The sequence below is a fragment of the Schistocerca gregaria genome, chromosome 5, assembly GCF_023897955.1.
Source record: "Schistocerca gregaria isolate iqSchGreg1 chromosome 5, iqSchGreg1.2, whole genome shotgun sequence".
Lineage (NCBI taxonomy): Eukaryota > Metazoa > Arthropoda > Insecta > Orthoptera > Acrididae > Schistocerca > Schistocerca gregaria.
The window spans coordinates 428,083,434-428,103,128 of NC_064924.1; the positions used below are offsets into that span (position 1 = coordinate 428,083,434).

At 44.5% G+C, this 19,695-nt stretch overlaps 1 protein-coding gene across 1 annotated transcript in view; it reads right to left on the reverse strand.

The window, feature by feature from the left end:
- Window positions 1–19,417, reverse strand: part of LOC126272561 (uncharacterized) — a 219,285-nt gene extending 199,868 nt beyond the window's left edge. Inside the window, exon 1 of the mRNA XM_049975483.1 lies at window positions 19,237–19,417. Within this exon, the coding sequence (XP_049831440.1) occupies window positions 19,237–19,247 (11 nt within the window). The 5' untranslated portion in view covers window positions 19,248–19,417. The remainder of the gene's footprint in view (window positions 1–19,236) is intronic.
- Window positions 19,418–19,695: the final 278 nt, after the last annotated feature.

Consider the following 19,695-nt stretch of genomic DNA (forward strand, 5'->3'; position numbering starts at 1 on the left):
ACGATCACCAGAGGTGTACGGCCAGTGTAGGAGATCGCTCCCCACACCATGATGTCGGGTGTTGGCCCTGTGTGCCTCGGTAGTATGCAGTCCTGATTGTGGCGCTCACCTGCACGGCGCCAAACACGCATACGACCATCATTGGCACCAAGGCAGAAGCGACTCTCATCGCTGAAGACGACACGTCTCCATTCGTCCCTCCATTCACGCCTGTCGCGACACCACTGGAGGCGGGCTGCACGATGTTGGGGCGTGAGCGGAAGACGGCCTAACGGAGTGTGGGACCGTAGCCCAGCTTCATGGAGACGGTTGCGAATGGTCCTCGCCGATACCCCAGGAGCAACAGTGTCCCTAATTTGCTGGGAAGTGGCGGTGCGGTCCCCTACGGCACTGCGTAGGATCCTACGGTCTTGGCGTGCATCCGTGCGTCGCTGCGGTCCGGTCGCAGGTCGACGGGCACGTGCACCTTCCGCCGACCACTGGCGACAACATCGATGTAGTGTGGAGACCTCACGCCCCACGTGTTGAGCAATTCGGCGGTACGTCCACCCGGCCTCCCGCGTGCCCACTATACGCCCTCGCTCAAAGTCCGTCAACTGCACATACGGTTCACGTCCACGCTGTCGCGGCATGCTACCAGTGTTAAAGACTGCGATGGAGCTCCGTATGCCACGGCAAACTGGCTGACACTGACGGCGGCGGTGCACAAATGCTGCGCAGCTAGCGCCATTCGACGGCCAACACCGCGGTTCCTGGTGTGTCCGCTGTGCCGTGCGTGTGATCATTGCTTGTACAGCCCTCTCGCAGTATCGGAACAAGTATGGTGGGTCTGACACACCGGTGTCAATGAGTTCTTTTTTCCATTTCCAGGAGTGTAGTTAAAGTATTACTCTCTAGTGTACTGCGTCCTGTTTTCGCTGTTAATAATGTGAGCCATGTGCTTAGTGGTTTTTCTTTGGTACTTCCACATTATGTTCTTACACCTGTCGAGCAGTGACAGTTCATCGCGATACAGAGTATCTGCCTCTGTTCTTACTATTGTAACAGATGTGTAGTGGACTTCATCCTTACTGGCGCAACGTATTCAAGCACAGTGTTCTTATTGACATTTTCTAAATGTATGGACTAATGTTTCCATTGGGTCCAATTTATTCTGCTATTGATCAGCTGTATTAATCCGAGTCAGTTTCTCGCTCTGGTAATTACATCGTCTCTGTTGTGCTCATTGTGTAGTGGAAAATGGAAAAAAGAACACATTGACACCGGTGTGTCAGACCCACCATACTTGCTCCGGACACTGCGAGATCGCTGTACAAGCAATGATCACACGCACGGCACAGTGGACACACCAGGAACCGCGGTGTTGGCCGTCGAATGGCGCTAGCTGCGCAGCATTTGTGCACCGCCGCCGTCAGTGTCAGCCAGTTTGTCGTGGCATACGGAGCTCCATCCCAGTCTTTAACACTGGTAGCATGCCGCGACAGCGTGGACGTGAACCGTATGTGCAGTTGACGGACTTTGAGCGAGGGCGTATAGTGGGCATGCGGGAGGCCGGGTGGACGTACCACCGAATTGCTCAACACGTGGGGCATGAGGTCTCCACAATACATCGATGTTGTCGCCAGTGGTCGGCGGAACGCGCACGTACCCGTCGACCTAGGATCCGACCGCAGCGACGCACGGATGCACGCCAAGACCGTAGGATCCTATGCAGTGCCGTAGGGGACCGCACCGCCACTTCCCAGCAAATTAGGGACACTGTTGCTCCTGGGGTATCGGCGAGGACCATTCGCAACCGTCTCCATGAAGCTGGGCTACGGTCTCGCACACCGTTAGGCCGTCTTCCGCTCACGCCCCAACATCGTGCAGCCCGCCTCCAGTGGTGTCGCGACAGGCGTGAATGGAGGGACGAATGGAGACGTGTCGTCTTCAGCGATGAGAGTCGCTTCTGCCTTGGTGCCAATGATGGTCGTATGCGTGTTTGGCGCCGTGCAGGTGAGCGCCACTATCAGGACTGCATACGACCGAGGCACACAGGGCCAACACCCGGCATCATGGTGTGAGGAGCGATCTCCTACACTGGCCGTACACCTCTGGTGATCGTCGAGGGGACACTGAATAGTGCACGGTACATCCAAACCGTCATCGAACCCATCGTTCTACCATTCCTAGACCGGCAAGGGAACTTGCTGTTCCAACAGGACAATGCACGTCCGCATGTATCCTGTGCCACCCAACGTGCTCTAGAAGGTGTAAGTCAACTACCCTGGCCAGCAAGATCTCCGGATCTGTCCTCCATTGAGCATGTTTGGGACTGGATGAAGCGTCGTCTCACGCGGTCTGCACGTCCAGCACGAACGCTGGTCCAACTGAGGCGCCAGGTGGAAATGGCATGGCAAGCCGTTCCACAGGACTACATCCAGCATCTCTACGATCGTCTCCATGGGGGAATAGCAGCCTGCATTGCTGCGAGAGGTGGATATACACTGTACTAGTGCCGACATTGTGCATGCTCTGTTGCCTGTGTCTATGTGCCTGTGGTTCTGTCAGTGTGATCATGTGACATATCTGACCCCAGGAATGTGTCAATAAAGTTTACCCTTCCTGGGACAATGAATTCACGGTGTTCTTATTTCAATTTCCAGGAGTGTAGTACGTTACTAAAAGAAACCATCAGTATTTAACTATCCACGGTACCTATACTATTATGTACTGAAAGCAACCATCTCGTGTGGCAATTTAATGCATGGCATGGACAGGATAATAAACACCAGTCTATTAGGATCGAGAACTGTTATCAAGCATGTAGAGGAAGAAGAAAAATACGCAATAGTGCAAGAGTTAACAGATCATATCATCTTATAGTAGCGACGACACGAAAAAGTATCCAGCCCACGTGAAACTTCGGAGGGATTTCCCTTAGCAGCAAAGAAAATTCCAAAATTGTAAAATACCTCACTATTAAACCAAACAGCACAACTGAAAAATTACAACAACCAAAAGTATCACTATGAAATCAAATAACAGTGTCCCGCGGGAACTAAACATGGAGGGTAAAAAGAGTTTTACTCAGTGAAAGATCCGTTCTCTCGTAAGACGAAAGAATGAAAAATATACAGGGTTAACAATCAGGGATATGACAGGAACGATCATTCGAACAGCTGTTTGCTTTCCACATTCTGAGATCGGTTGGTATGGACAAAACATGAAAAAAAAGTCCAGTAAACACGGGCTCTAAAGTGAATACCAGAAGAATTACGACCACTTGTTCATCTTCGCTACTTTGAAACACATCTCTTCTACTGAACAAGTGCTCATAGCTGGTTTACTAGACTGTTTTGCTTCGAATGAACGTTTCTGTCATATTCCTGTACGTTGACCATTCCTCCCGGGACAACTTGTATATATTCAGACAGCGAGCAACCGATACCTATGCCTAACAAATATGAAGAAAACAACTAAGACTACTGTTGAAATATTATTTAAAAGGAGGGAAACATAAATTCGTTTACAAAATCGTTAATCTGGAGTTTATAAGTTCTGAGTCTGTGTTGTTGTCAGTTAGAAAGAACTGAAAGGTAGAAAGACGATGCAGGGTGGGCATCGACAATAATTTCTAGTCAGACAGATGGATCATAGGTACGTGGACTACATCCTCCTTGTCCACGGCAATGCGGAGAGACTAGGCGTGTTGTCCAATACGCCCACGATCTGCTACACACCGACTATACACAGACTATACACAGTCAGCTAACTTCTTTCGACAATCCAAAATCCGGTGACAAAAAATTCTTCCGCGACCGTGATTCGAATCAGCGTCCTCTCGGTTAAACACCAATGGGCAAGCCGGCCGATGTGGCCGAGCGGTTCTAGGCGCTACAGTCTGGGACCGCTAGGGTCGCATGTTTGAATCCAGCCTCGGGCATGGATGTGTGTGATGTCCTTAGGTTAGTAGTTCTAAGTTCTAGGGGACTGATGACCTTAGAAGTTAAGTCCCAAAGTGCTCAGAGCCCTTTGAACCATTGGAACCAATGGGCAACACAATTCGAAGACTGCGGACAGGAAGGCACGTCTATAATTTAGGTAGCTTGTTAGTTAGAAACGCACGCTTTCTCGATAAATTTCACCGAGGAAAAATTCTTAGGTTATCAGCCGAGTGACTCCGTTTCCTGAACCAGCGTTTCAGGGAGCTTTCTATTCGACAGTTTATCTGAAGACGATGACTGGAAACTCACTGGAAAGATACTCCAAGACGACAATGACACATGGCTGATATCCCGCTAAGATTCAATCAGCTTGGTATTTGTCGCTTTTCATATAGAATTTTCTTATCATATATTGTTCCCCCCCCATGAACCATGGACCTTGCTGTTGGTGGGGAGGCTTGCGTGCCTCAGCGATACAGATGGCCGTACCGTAGGTGCAACCCCAACGGAGGGGTATCTGTTGAGAGGCCAGACAAACGTGTGGTTCCTGAAGAGGGGCAGCAGCCTTTTCAGTTGTTGCAAGGGCAACAGTCTGGATGATTGACTGATCTGGCCTTGCAACATTAACCAAAACGGCCTTGCTGTGCTGGTACTGCGAACGGCTGAAAGCAAGGGGAAACTACAGCCGTAATTTTTCCCGAGGACATGCAGCTTTACTGTATGATTAAATGATGATGGCATCCTCTTGGGTAAAATATTCCGGAGGTAAAATAGTCCCCCATTCGGATCTCCGGGCGGGGACTACTCAGGAGGATGTCGTTATCAGGAGAAAGAAAACTGGCGTTCTACGGATCGGAGCGTGGAATGTCAGATCCCTTAATCGGGCAGGTAGGTTAGAAAATTTAAAAAGGGAAATGGATAGGTTAAAGTTAGATATAGTGGGAATTAGTGAAGTTCGGTGGCAGGAGGAACAAGACTTCTGGTCAGGTGACTACAGGGTTATAAACACAAAATCAAATAGGGGTAATGCAGGAGTAGGTTTAATAATGAATAGGAAAATAGGAATGCGGGTAAGCTACTACAAACAGCATAGTGAACGCATTATTGTGGCCAAGATAGATACGAAACCCACACCTACTACAGTAGTACAAGTTTATATGCCAACTAGCTCTGCAGATGATGAAGAAATTGAAGAAATGTACGATGAAATAAAAGAAATTATTCAGATAGTGAAGGGAGACGAAAATTTAATAGTAATGGGTGACTGGAATTCGAGTGTAGGAAAAGGGAGAGAAGGAAACATAGTAGGTGAATATGGATTGGGGCTAAGAAATGAAAGAGGAAGCCGCCTAGTAGAATTCTGCACAGAGCACAACTTAATCATAGCTAACACTTGGTTTAAGAATCATGAAAGAAGGTTGTATACGTGGAAGAACCCTGGAGATACTAAAAGGTATCAGATAGATTATATAATGGTAAGACAGAGATTTAGGAACCAGGTTTTAAGTTGTAAGACATTTCCAGGGGCAGATGTGGACTCTGACCACAATCTATTGGTTATGACCTGTAGATTAAAACTGAAGAAACTGCAGAAATGTGGGAAATTAAGGAGATGGGACCTGGATAAACTGAAAGAACCAGAGGTTGTACAGAGTTTCAGAGAGAGCATAAGGGAACAATTGACAGGAATAGGGGAAAGAAATACAGTAGAAGAAGAATGGGTAGCTCTGAGGGATGTAGTAGTGAAGGCAGCAGAAGATAAAGTAGGTACAAAGACGAGGGCTGCTAGAAATCCTTGGGTAACAGAAGAAATATTGAATTTAATTGATGAAAGGAGAAAATATAAAAATGCAGTAAAAGAAGCAGGCAAAAAGGAATACAAACGTCTCAAAAATGAGATCGAAAGGAAGTGCAAAATGGCTAAACAGGGATGGCTAGAGGACAAATGTAAGGATGTAGAAGCTTATCTCACTAGGGGTAAGATAGATACTGCCTACAGGAAAATTAAAGAGACCTTTGGAGAGAAGAGAACCACGTGTATGAATATCAAGAGCTCAGATGGCAGCCCAGTTCTAAGCAAAGAAGGGAAGGCAGAAAGGTGGAAGGAGTATATAGAAGGTTTATACAAGGGCGATGTACTTGAGGACAATATTATGGAAATAGAAGAGGATGTAGATGAAGACGAAATGGGAGATACGATACTGCGTGAAGAGTTTGACAGAGCACTGAAAGACCTGAGTCGAAACAAGGCCCCCGGAGTAGACAACATTCCATTAGAACTACTGACGGCCTTGGGAGAGCCAGTCATGACAAAACTCTACCAGCTGGTGAGCAAGATGTATGAGACAGGCGAAATACCCTCAGACTTCAAGAAGAATATAATAATTCCAATCCCAAAGAAAGCAGGTGCTGACAGATGTGAAAATTACCGAACTATCAGTTTAATAAGCCACGGCTGCAAAATACTAACGCGAATTCTTTACAGACGAATGGAAAAACTGGTAGATGCAGACCTCGGGGAGGATCAGTTTGGATTCCGTCGAAATGTTGGAACACGTGAGGCAATACTGACCTTACGACTTATCTTAGAAGAAAGATTAAGAAAAGGCAAACCTACGTTTCTAGCATTTGTAGACTTAGAGAAAGCTTTTGACAATGTTGACTGGAATACTCTTTTTCACATTCTAAAGGTGGCAGGGGTAAAATACAGGGAGCGAAAGGCTATTTACAATTTGTACAGAAACCAGATGGCAGTAATAAGAGTCGAGAAGCATGAAAGGGAAGCAGTGGTTGGGAAAGGAGTGAGACAGGGTTGTAGCCTCTCCCCGATGTTATTCAATCTGTATATTGAGCAAGCAGTAAAGGAAACAAAAGAAAAATTTGGAGTAGGTATTAAAATTCATGGAGACGAAGTAAAAACTTTGAGGTTCGCCGATGACATTGTAATTCTGTCAGAGACGGCAAAGGACTTGGAAGAGCAGTTGAACGGAATGGACAGTGTCTTGAAAGGAGGATATAAGATGAACATTAACAAAAGCAAAACGAGGATAATGGAATGTAGTCAAATTAAATCGGGTGATGCTGAGGGAATTAGATTAGGAAATGAGACACTTAAAGTAGTAAAGGAGTTTTGCTATTTAGGAAGTAAAATAACTGATGATGGTCGAAGTAGAGAGGATATAAAATGTAGACTGGCAATGGCAAGGAAAGCATTTCTGAAGAAGAGAAATTTGTTAACATCGAATATAGATTTATGTATCAGGAAGTCGTTTCTGAAAGTATTTGTTTGGAGTGTAGCCATGTATGGAAGTGAAACATGGACGATAACTAGTTTGGACAAGAAGAGAATAGAAGCTTTCGAAATGTGGTGCTACAGAAGAATACTGAAGATAAGGTGGATAGACCACATAACTAATGAGGAGGTATTGAATAGGATTGGGGAGAAGAGAAGTTTGTGGCACAACTTGACTAGAAGAAGGGATCGGTTGGTAGGACATGTTTTGAGGCATCAAGGGATCACAAATTTAGCATTGGAGGGCAGCGTGGAGGGTAAAAATCGTAGAGGGAGACCGAGAGATGAGTACACTAAGCAGATTCAGAAGGATGTAGGTTGCAGTAGGTACTGGGAGATGAAGCAGCTTGCACAGGATAGAGTAGCATGGAGAGCTGCATCAAACCAGTCTCAGGACTGAAGACAACAACAAACAACATATTGTCTTGCACGATATTCCTGAGCTACATTGACGGAAAAAAATCACAGCACTATAAAATAATTAATGTAGAGTAATGAAATTTCGGGAATACATTTGTCTAGGTAACATATTTAACTGACTAAAACTGCAAAATCACAGGCTAATGTAAGCGCGAGCTGAGCCGTTGCAAAAGTGAAATGCTGGTACATTAGCACTTGGTCGGGGAGCGTTAATGCTGTTTGTAGATTACGCTGGAATTGTCGTCCTATGATGTCCATATGTTCTCGACTGGAGGCAGTTCTGGTGATCGTGTAGGCCAAGGCAACATGTCGACACTCTTTAGATCGTGTTGGATTACAACAGCGGTATCCTGTTGGAAAATACCCCCTGGAATGCTGTTCATGAACTTCAGCACAACAGGTCGAATCACCAGACTGACGTACGGATTTTCAGTCAGGATACTAAGGGATAACCACGAGATTGCTCCTACTGTCACAAGAAATCTCATCCCAGACGGTAACTCCAGGTCTAAGTCCAGTGTGCCTACGCCGCAGACAAGTAGGGTGCAAGTTCTCATTCGGCCTCATCCTAACCAACACGCGGCTATCACAGGCACCGAGACACGACAGGGTTTCTTCAGTAAACACAACAGACCTCCACACTGCCCTCCAATGAGGGCTCTCACTTTACACCACTGAAGTAGCAGTGGGCGACGGTTTAGGGTCAATAGAATGCACGCCCCCGGAACTTCTGGCTCGGAGTTGTCCTTGGTGTAAACGATTTCAAACAATTTGTTGTGTCACTATGGTGCCAAATGCTTCTCGAATTGCTTCTGAAGATGCAGTACGATGCATCAGAGCCATACGCCGTACACGATGGACTTTCCTCTCGGTAGTGCCACGTGGTCGTACAGAGCCCAGTCTTCTTCCGACCGTGTATTCTCGTGACCTCCACTGCCACCAGTCCTGTACAGAACCGATATTTCTGTCAAGTCTTTTTGCAATAACGCATAAGGAACATCCAGCTTCTCCAAGCCCTATTTCACGACCCAGTTCAAACTCGATGAGGTGTTGATAACAGCGTCTTTGTCGCCATAAAGGTATTCTTGACTAACATAAACTCACAAGGTACAATCTCAACATCAACTAACGCTCACGACCGTTACAGAGTATACTTAAGGCAAACCTAATTTTCATCCTCATAGTGGCACTGCTAGAGCCACTCTCATGCGGCTGGACCGAAAATTGAATAGACATCATCTTTCAGATGAAGAAACACGGCTGTCAACTTTCGCTTATGTCGCACAATTCCTTGATGTTCCGCTTTTTTCCGACAGCGCATTTTCACATCAGGGAAGTGTTATTGTGAATATATCTATATTTCAAAGTGGTGCAAAAATTGGTAACTTGCTGTCCGCCTGCGTAGCTGGGCTCGCGTTCGATTCCCGACCGGGTTGGAGATTTTCTCCACTCGTGGACTGGGTGTTGTGTTGTTCTCATCATCATTTCATACCCATCATCGGCGCGCAAGTCGCCCAATGTGGCGTCGAATGAAATAAGACTTGCACTTGGCGGCCGAACTTCCCCGAATGGGAGAACTTACTTTAGGCGTTGGGAAACGTAAAAATGTGCACTTCAGAAAGTGAAAAAAACCTAATATCCTGTGGCTTCAACATCAGTGAGTCACGACTGCAATCTGTCAACTCATAAAAATACCTGGGTGAAACAATTTGTAGGGAAATGAAATCGAACGATCACGTAGGCTCAACAGTAGATAAAGCAAGTGACACATTTCGGTTGATTGGTAGGATACTAGAGACATGCAACCAGTCTACAAAGGGGATAGTTTACAAGACACTCGTGTGATCCATCCTAGAATAATGCTCAAATATGTGGTGTATTGAAAGTATACAATGAAGGGCAGCACCAATAGTCATAGGTTTGTTTGACCCACAGGAGAATATAACGAGCAAGCGAAGAAACTGAACTAGCAGACGCCTGAAGGGAGGGAAGAGCTAAGCATTTTGTCCCACCGCGCAAACACTTGGAGACGGACATAAACTACCCCGAGAAAGCCTACTGCCCAAGTTTCAAGAACTAGTATGAAATGATGAATCGGTGAATATACTACAACCTCCTCCATATTGGTCGCATAGAGATCACGAGGATAATGTTAGGCTAATTACAGCGCGCACAGAGGCATTTAAGCTACCACTCTATGCGCTCCAAGTACGACTGGAACTGGAAGAAGTCTTATGTATGGTACAGTGGGAAGTGCTCTCAGCCGGCTTTTTGGCCGTGAGGTTCTAGGCGCTTCGGTCCGGAACCGCGCTGCTGCTACAGTCGCAGGTTCGAATCCTGCCTCGGGCATGGGTGTGTGTGATATCCTTAGGTTAGTTAGGTTTAAATAGTTCTAAGTCTAGGGGACTGATGAAGTCAGATGTCAAGTCCCATACTGCTCAGAGCCATTTGAACCATTTTTGGAAGTGCTCTCTGCCATGCACTTTGTTGCACTATGTTTGAAAGGTATGGGCGTAGATGTAGACAAGAGTAAATGGCAACCACAATTTCATAATTAAGGCTGTAGTATGATTAGTTCATTAATGAAAGTCTCAGGAATCTCAAGGTTTCTGCGTAGGCCTACTGGAGCAGTATTCACTGCGGTGACAAAAGTAATGGGGTAGTGATATGCATGTATACAGATGGCGCTAGTATCGCGTACACAAGGTATAAAAGAGCAGTGCCTTAGCGGAGCTGTCATTTGTACTCAAGTGGCTTATGTGAAAAGGTTTGCAACGTGATTGTGGCCAGACGGCGGGAATGAACGTGGGATGGTGGTAGGAGCTAGATGCATGGGACATTCCATTTCGGGAATCGTTAGGGAATCCAAAATTTCCGAAATCCACAGTATCAAGAATATGCCAAGAATACCATATTTCAGGCATTATCTCTCACCATGGACAACACAGTGATCGACGGCCCTCGCTTAACGACCGTGAGCAGCAGCGTTTGCGTAGAGTTTTGAGTACTAACAGACAAACAATATCGCGTGAAATAATCGCAGAAATCAATGTGAGGTATACGAAAAACTTATCCGTTCGGGTAGTGAGGGGAAATTTGACATAAATGGATTATGGCAGCAGACGACCGACCCAAGTGCCTTCGCTAACAGCACGACATAGCCTGCAGCGTCTCTCTTGGGCTTGTGACCATATCGGTTGGACTCTAGATAGACGACTGGGAAACCGTGGGCTGGTCAGATGAGTTACGATTTCAGTTGGTAAGAGCTGATGGTAGGGTTCCAATATGGTGTAGACCCCACGAAACCACGGACCTAAATTGTCAACAAGGCACTGTGCAAGCTGGTGGTGACTTCAGAATGGTGTGCGCTGTCTTTACCTTGAATGGTTTGCGTTCTCTGGTCCAACTGAACTGATCATTCCCTGCAAATTGTTATAGTAGGCTTCCTTGGAGACCATCTGCAGCCATTCATGAACTTCATGTTCCCAAATAACGATGTCATGTCACTGGACCATAATTGTTCGCGATTGGTTTGAAGAACATTACGAACAGTTCGAGAGAATGATTTGGCCACACAGACCGCCTGACATGAATCCCATGGAACACTGATGGCCCACAATCGGCAGGACAGTTCCCACACAAAATCCTTCACTGCCATCACTTTCGCAATTATGGACGGCTGTAGAGGTAGCATGGCTCAACGGTTTTGCAAGGGACCTCCAATGATTTATTGAATCCATGTTGCATCGAGTTGCTACGCTACGTCGGGCAGGTAAGAATGTATGTTCGATGGTGTCATTCGTTGGAACTACGTAGTGTTTAGAAATTGTTAACGAAGCAAGTAAAGTTCAAAATAAAATGCGCTATAAAGTTGAACGGTTATCCTCACGACATTTCGAAAGAAAACGTTTTCAAATCGGTGGAGCGTATTAAAGATAAACATCGCCGAACAAATCCATTGATACGAAATTTAGGAATAATTTAATTGACCATGTCGTCATTGAAATTGATTTGTTCTACATGCAATGGATTTCTTCTCTGGGAACTCAAAATTACACTTATCTGCTAGAGCCCCCCCCCCCCCTTTCCCCACCGCACCTAACAAGTGTCGTCGTAGGGCAACATACGATATACACGATACTGCAATGCCTGTGTTGTTCAGAAGTACGACGCAATCTTCCATCGGACATGCATTCCTTCTGAATAACACAGGCACTGCAATATCGTATTTATCCGTCGACACCGGGCAAGCGACTTTCAATTAAAATGTCTATCCTGTACGAAATATGCATAGCGGAGGTACGAGAGCAGGTTGGAGACACATGGTTCACGACATAGGGAAGTTTGGGTCTGGCCTTATGGTAAGACTCTAGGTTCGAGTCCCGGTCGGGCACAAATTTTCATTGTCGTCATTCCATTATACAGCCGATGGTAGTCCATATTCGCAACTGCGAATACACTTCGTGTAAGACAACATTGTCGTTCTCGTTGCTGTTTCAGCTGGTGCTGTTTGTGAAAAGGTTGGTACAGTGGGTCAGGGAATAGTTGGGTTCAGATGGTCATCCAACAATGCTGGTTCTAAATGACTTTACATGAATTCCAGAATGGTAGCCCAAACATAACTACAACTTCTACTTTTTACAATTACGTATCTGTTATTTACATCACAAAACAAGTAAAGAAGGGTAATTGAGTGTAACTGAATTAAGCCACACAATACTGAGCGAATTAGATCAGATAAGGAGGCGCTAAAAGTAATAGACGAGTTTTGTTACATGGACAGCAGTATAACTGATAACGACAGGGATAAAGAGGATTCGAAAATAGAGACTGACAATAGTTCGTTAATACTCTTCTGAAGGCGTGAAATATGTTAACAACGAATATAAATTTAAAGTTTTTAAGTTGCGCCAAAACTCTTACACAAAATACTGTTAAGTGCTATTCAGCACAGAGTACCTATCCTATTTCAGGCCGTCTCGTTTGTTAATGGTTTATTATTACTAAGTTTCTTTTGCAACACTCGCAGTCTCCATGAAGTTGTTATATACAGTCACTGACGCAAGTTCTTCACGTTAACGTCAAATATTCCGTTTGAGATTGAAACTTTTGTAATCCTTTCACAAATCTATTTAACATCGATGTACGCAGGAGAGTAAATGTTTACACCGATTACTGTTCCTTAGAACATCAATTTACTATCTTCACATAAATATTCAGGGGTTCGACGAAGATATGGAAACACCGCGAGAAACGCATGCTTCAACATAATTGCATATGCTAGCCATGCTTCAACAAAAATGTACATGCTATCCAAGCCTGAAGATTGCGTTGTTTTCTTTGAGCACTAGTAGCACCTGTGCTATGTTGTTCAGCGTGGACCGTGGTCAGAACAGTGTTCTGTGTAGTTGTGGGAGGATTATGTCGGGTCTAAGTGAATTGGAATGTGGGCAAATTATTGGTGCTTCTGTAACTAAGGTAGCCGAAATGTTTGGTGTTTCAAGAAGCACCTTAGCGAGGATTTATACTGCATACAGGGAAACCGAAGAAACATCATCCTCAAAGTCACAACGCGGACGAAAGTGTGTGTTGAGTGATAGTGACAGACGGCCATTGAAGAAGATTGTGTGGAAAAATAAGAGAACAACAGCTGCAAATGTAACTGCAGAACTGACTCTCACACTTGCGTGCCCTGTCAGCACCAAGACAACACGAAGTGATCTCCAGGAACAGGGAATTGCATGGTGAGCTGGAATTTCAAAAACCGCTCATCAGTGATGCAAATACCTGTAGTAGTAAAACGTGGGGCTGAAGTTATAAATTCTGGACTATGGGGCAACAGAAGAATGTCATTTGGTCAGATGAGTCTTGCTTCGTACTGTTTCCAATTCCTGAAGACTTTACGTCCAAGACTGAAATATGGTGGGAGTTTGGTGATGATTTGGGCAGCCATATCATCGTATTCCATGGGTCCTATGGTTACTCTGAAAGGTCACATTACTGTCAAGGATTATGTGACTGTTTTGGCTGATCAGGTCCATCCCAAAATCCAATGAATGTTCTCCATTGGTAATGGTGTGTTGTAATAGGGCAGGGCCCCTGTTCACACAACTCGCATCAGCCAGGACTGGTTTTGTGAACACAGGGATGGGTTGTCGCATCTCCCCTGCCCACCAGTCACCAGATCTCAGTATTACTGAGCCTTTGTGTTCTACTTTGGAGAGAAGGGTGCGTCATCACTATCCACCTCCATTTCCGTTACCTGAACTTGCGTCTATTTTGCAAGAAGAATGGAACAAGATTCTCTTGACCTGTGCTTATCTATTCCGAGATGACTGAGGTTTTCCTACGCCGTATTACGCATGGTAATGTGTTATGCTTGTGGTGTTCCATATTTTTGACCAGCCCCCGTATATCTGCAGTTCGCAAGTCAGCTTTTATTTTCTTACGATTCTTCTTATGAATCCTATCCTGTTACCTGCTTTTCCTACAGCTACTTTTATGTGATTGTTCGACTGTAGCTCATTCTGGACGGTAACGTAGTGATCGATAAATGACGGATTTTTCCGCGTATTAGTGAGCAATACGCTTTATTTATTTACAATGAGAGTCTGCTAACAGTCCTTGCACAAGTGTCGTTCCTCTGCAAGATAACTGAATTACGCTACAATTCCCTGGGGTTACAGCGTTCCTACATACAACTGCATCGTCCATGAGCAGACTGACGGAACATCTGACGTTATCCACCAGATTTTTAATACACCCTTCTAAGTGCCGTCAAGTGCGTTAACCAGTATAATAACCAGTATTCCAGTAGTGAGAGCAACTCCTTTCGCTACAGTCGCAGGTTCGAATCCTGCTTCGGACACGGATGTGTGTGATGTCCTTAGGTTAGTTAGGTTTATTTAGTTCTACGTTCTAGGCGACTGATGACTTCAGAAGTTAAGTCGCATAGTGCTCAGACCCAGGCACCTCCCTGACTCGTTCTGACCGCTACTGCCATGCATCAGCACTGCTCAGTCGCTGCCGGATAACTTTTCTACTGTCTCTGTTAATATACAGGGGTCACACCAAAAGAAATGCACACTATTTTTATAAAAATACAGTTTTCATTCTGCATACGTGAAAGTTTTACAGTGTGTAGATACATCCTTCCTACTTGTTTTCAAACTTAGTTCAACCTGTTCCCGCGAGTGGCGTCATCATAGCATGTCTTCAAGATGGCTGCTACACTTAACGTTCGTCAGAAGCAACGTGCTCTCATAGAATCCCTGTGCTGTGAAAACGAGACAGTGGGAAATATCCACAAGAGGTTGAAAAAGGTGTATGGAGATGCTGCTGTCGATCGCAGTTCAGTTAGTCGGAGGGCAAGCAGGTTACGTGATGAAAGCGGACACGGCAGAGTTGAGGATTGTCAACGCAGTGGGAGGCCTCGTACTGCACACACTCCAGACAAAGTGGAGAGAGTTAACGAATTGGTGACTGCTGACAGACGCATCAAAGTGAACGCATTGTCACGCTACGTGGGGATAGGACAAGGAAGTGTTTGCAGAATACTGAAAGTGTTGGCGTTAAAAAAGGTTTGTGCTAGGTGGGTTCCCAGGATGTTGACAGTGGCTCACAAAGAAACAAGAAAAACGGTATGCAGCGATCTTTTGGAATAGTACGAGCTAGGCGCGCAGTCCGGAACCGTGCGACTGCTACGGTCGCAGGTTCGAATCCTGCCTCGGGCATGGATGTGTGTGATGTCCTTAGGTTAGTTAGGTTTAAGTAGTTCTAAGTTCTAGGGGACTAATGACCACAGATGTTAAGTCCTATAGTGCTCAGAGCCATTTGAACCATTTGAACAGTACGAGAATGGTGGAGATGAATTTCTTGGAAGAACTGTGACAGGTGATGAAACACGGCTCCATCATTTTTCACCAGAGACGAAGAGGCAATCAATGGAGTGGTTTCATGCAAATTCACCCAAGAAAAAAATTCAAAACCACACCTTCTGCTGAAAAAGTTATGACTGCGGTGTTTTTCGATTCCGAAGGACTCTTGCTTGTGGACATCATGCCAAGTGGTACCACCATAAATTCTGATGCATATGTGACGACACTGGAGAAACTTCAAGCTCGACTGAGTCGTTTTCAACTACATCGGAAAAAGCAGGATGTTTTGCTGTTGCACGACAATGCACGGCCACATGTCAGTCGATAAACCATGGAGCGATCACAAAACTTGGATGGACAACAGTGAAACACCCGCCTTACAGTCCTGACCTGGCTCCATGTGACTATCATCTCTTTGGGAAACTGAAAGACTCTCTTCGTGGAACAAGGTTTGAAGATGATGACTCCCTTGTGCACGCTGCCAAACAGTGGATCCAACAGGTTGGTCCAGAATTTTACCGTGCGGGTATACGGGTGCTGGTTCCAAGTGGTGTAAGGCAGTTGAGAGGGATGGAAATTATGAGGAGTAATGAAAATATTTTTCCTAAATAATGTATCTACACACTATAAGACTTTCAAACATGTAGAAAAAAAGTCGGACTAAAAAAAAATTGTGCATTTCTTTTGGAGTGATCCTCGTATATCTATAAAACAAATATCGTACTAGACTAATATGGTACCGCTCTATCGAATGGTCACGTAAAATTCCGCTTTAGGAATCATTTTGTTTGTAACGGAACACAAATCGATGGTTTCCGCCGACACTGGACACAGCAACAAAGACGAGAGCACTGTTTGTTTGGGCTGACTCCAGTTACTCATTGCAAACATGAAATTACAAATATCTGCCGAAACAACAGAAAAAGTGTGTGTGTGTGTGTGTGGGGGGGGGGGGGGTAATGGCTCTTACAATGAAGACCCTACACGTCAAGAACAGTAACGATTATACAATACTCTGGTGTGGTGTTCCAGAAGTTGGTCTTCGTCCGACGATTTTCCGCTGTTAATGGGAGGAAACAACCTAAAACTTCCACATTAAAAAAAATTAAGGGCTGTTTCATATCTTTGGAGAGTTTACTCTTAGATCCCAAAACGATTTGGCTGTATCTGAGTTGCAGGTACTAGGTCAAGCACCAGGACCTCACAGAGATAAGAAAAAATGGTTCAAATGGCTCTGAGCACCTTAGGACTTAACATCTGAGGTCATCAGTCCCCTAGAACTTAGAACTACTTAAACCTAACTAACATTAGGATATCACACACATCCATGACCGAGGCAGGATTAGAACCTGCGACCGTAGCGGTCGCGCGGTTCCAGACTGTTGCACCTAGCACCGCTCGGTCACCCGGCCGGCACAGAGATAATACACTCTTCTTAGTACGACTGTTGTCAAACTGGTACCTGTCTATTAGGGACTTACATCTGATGCACTACTGGCAAGATGCACGGATGGCAAAACACAAAATGCAAATGAAAGTTTGCACAGTGTCATCTGATCCAAACGTCCCAAAGAAATTTTTGTGTCTAAAAAGAAGATACTTTTGGGTCTTGCGAAAGCTGTTTACAGTTCAGTATGTGATGTCTGAAGACTAAAGAGAGCAGGGGTCCCAGCAGTCTTTTATCGTTCACCCATAAGAAGGTGTGCTTATCTAGAGGTCAACGAAGCAGTCCATAAGACACTGCCTGGAGAAGCAAAAATTCAAGTAAAAGACTACGCTGAGCTTGAAATTACGAGAAGAAGCCGTCTTACAGGAGCAGTAAGGTAAGACGTATGTGCCTTGGACTGGCATTCGTTTTTCAATAGTATTTAAAATCCATTTTCCCATAAGGTTGTTATTCTGCGTTCAATGCCAACTTTTTGTCCTAAATATCAACCTATCTCAATGAACTTTATGCAGGATGTAATCCCGAGGCATTTACATAGATTAGATTAGTTTTTTGTTCCATAGATCCGTGCTGAGGAGATCCTCGTGGATGTGCAACATGTCTTTTTTTTAAGCTGAAATAACAATACTAATAGTATGAATATATACAATACTTAATTTGTTTCTCTTAAAAAATTCGTCAGTGGAGTATAAGGAGTTGGCCACTAGTGAGTCTTTGAGGCTCCTTTTAAACTGATCTTTATTTGTAAATAAATGTTTTATGTTTGCTGGCAAATTATTGAAGAAGAGTGTTCCTGAGTAGTGGACCCCTTTTTGAACTAAAGTAAGTGCTTTTAAGTCCTTGTGCAGATCATTTTTGTTCCTGGTATATTATGTATGAACTGAGCTGTTTGTTGGAAAAAGAGATATATTATTCAGGACAAATTTCATTAAGGAGTAAATATACTGAGAGGCAGTAGTTAGTATACCCAGTTATTTGAAGAGGTTTCTACAGGACGTCCGTGAATTTACTCCACAAATAATACGTATTACACGCTTTTGGACTCTGAAAACGTTTTTTTGACTTGAAGAGTTGCCCCAAAATATTGTACCATATGACATTATGGAATGAAAGTAGGCAAAGTATGCAAGCTTTTTCATTTTTATGTCGCCTATGTCAGCTAATACTCGAATTGCAAATACAGATTCGTTAAGTCGTTTCTGCAGTACTGTGGTGTGCTCCTCCCAACTGAATTAATTATCAAGTTGTAATCCCAGGAATTTAAGACTGTCAACCTCTTCTATCTGCTTTTCTTCATAATTTATGCATATGCTGGGTGGAAACCTCTTACAGGTTCTGAATTGCATATAGTGAGTCTTTTCGAAGTTTAATGTCAGTGAGTTGGCTTTAAACCATTTATTATCCATGAAAATATCATTGGCAGATCTCTCTAGAACTACACTCGACATACTATTTATTGCAATACTTGTGTCATCTGCAAACAAAGCGAACTCTGCTTCTGGCATTAACATTATAGAAAATTTAGTTTGTCTATTGTATTACCAGATTTATGTATCGATATTCCAAGGAAATTTACATCTGAAATTTGAAAAGAAACTTAAAGCTAAGTAATAACTTTTCTCATAAAATGTATACATAGAATTATTGAACAATGTCGTGTGAAAGTACCTAAGAAACTTGGAATGTGAAAATTTACATCTGAGCACCAAAAGTTGGTGTTTAAGAATAATATTAAAAGCATATTAAAAATTCAAAAACTAATTTAGTTCTGGACTTCACACCTTGAGTATTGTTACACCTTTATATGATAGACATGATTATAAAATTTGTATGAAATCTGCAAAGTTGAAGAAAAGTTAAATTTTTGGGTGGAGTCTTCTCTAAAGAGTGCCGGTAGAGACTTGTCTCCTGAGAAGCCCTGAATCCAATTACAAAGATGGCCTGAGATTCCATAATATCGGATTCTGTATACTAAGTGACAGTGGCGGACTGTATAGAATGTCTTCTGGTAGTCAAGGAACTCGATGCCAACCTAGGCACTATCTTAAGTGCTGAATTAATCTTTACAGATTCGGCCAAGTGCCGAAGAAGATCTGACACAAACAAAAGTCAAAAATATACTGATTTCATTCTTGGTTGTGTATGACTACTGGCCATGAAGGCCTACATTATGTGATCAAGTGCTTATTTCGTTTTGAAATATCTCAAAAAGAAGAACTTATTAATAACATTCCCAAAAGTACAGAAGAATTACGCTCCATCGTTGAAGCTTACCTTGTCGTCATTTTCGGCGTTCTTGTTATTCAGAAGACAGGTCTCTCTATATTCTTTTAACGACTCTCGCTCGCAACATTCTCGAACGACTTCCTGCTGTCCGAAAGCACGTACCGACTGGCACCAGCGCAGGGGCGACAGAAAGCTTCCAGGCAGGCGCGGTCTTGACAGTGCTCCTCCGTCCGCCTCTGAACTTGGACTACTTTCCAGGCGGCAGCCGAAGACCTGCTGGAGGACGCCGTGCTCAACCCCCTCCCCCCCTCCCCCCAATGTTTCCCATCGGCGGGAGCAAAAACAACGAGGAGAGGCGGCCGGCGATGACCCGTTGCCGCGGGGCTCCGGAGGAACCGGTCGCGGCAGCGCGCCACACGCATCCCATCTACATACCTCCAGCTACAGCAACTAACGGCGCGTCAACGGGACCGACAGCGTCTGCCCGCTCCTTCACCTCGTCACCTG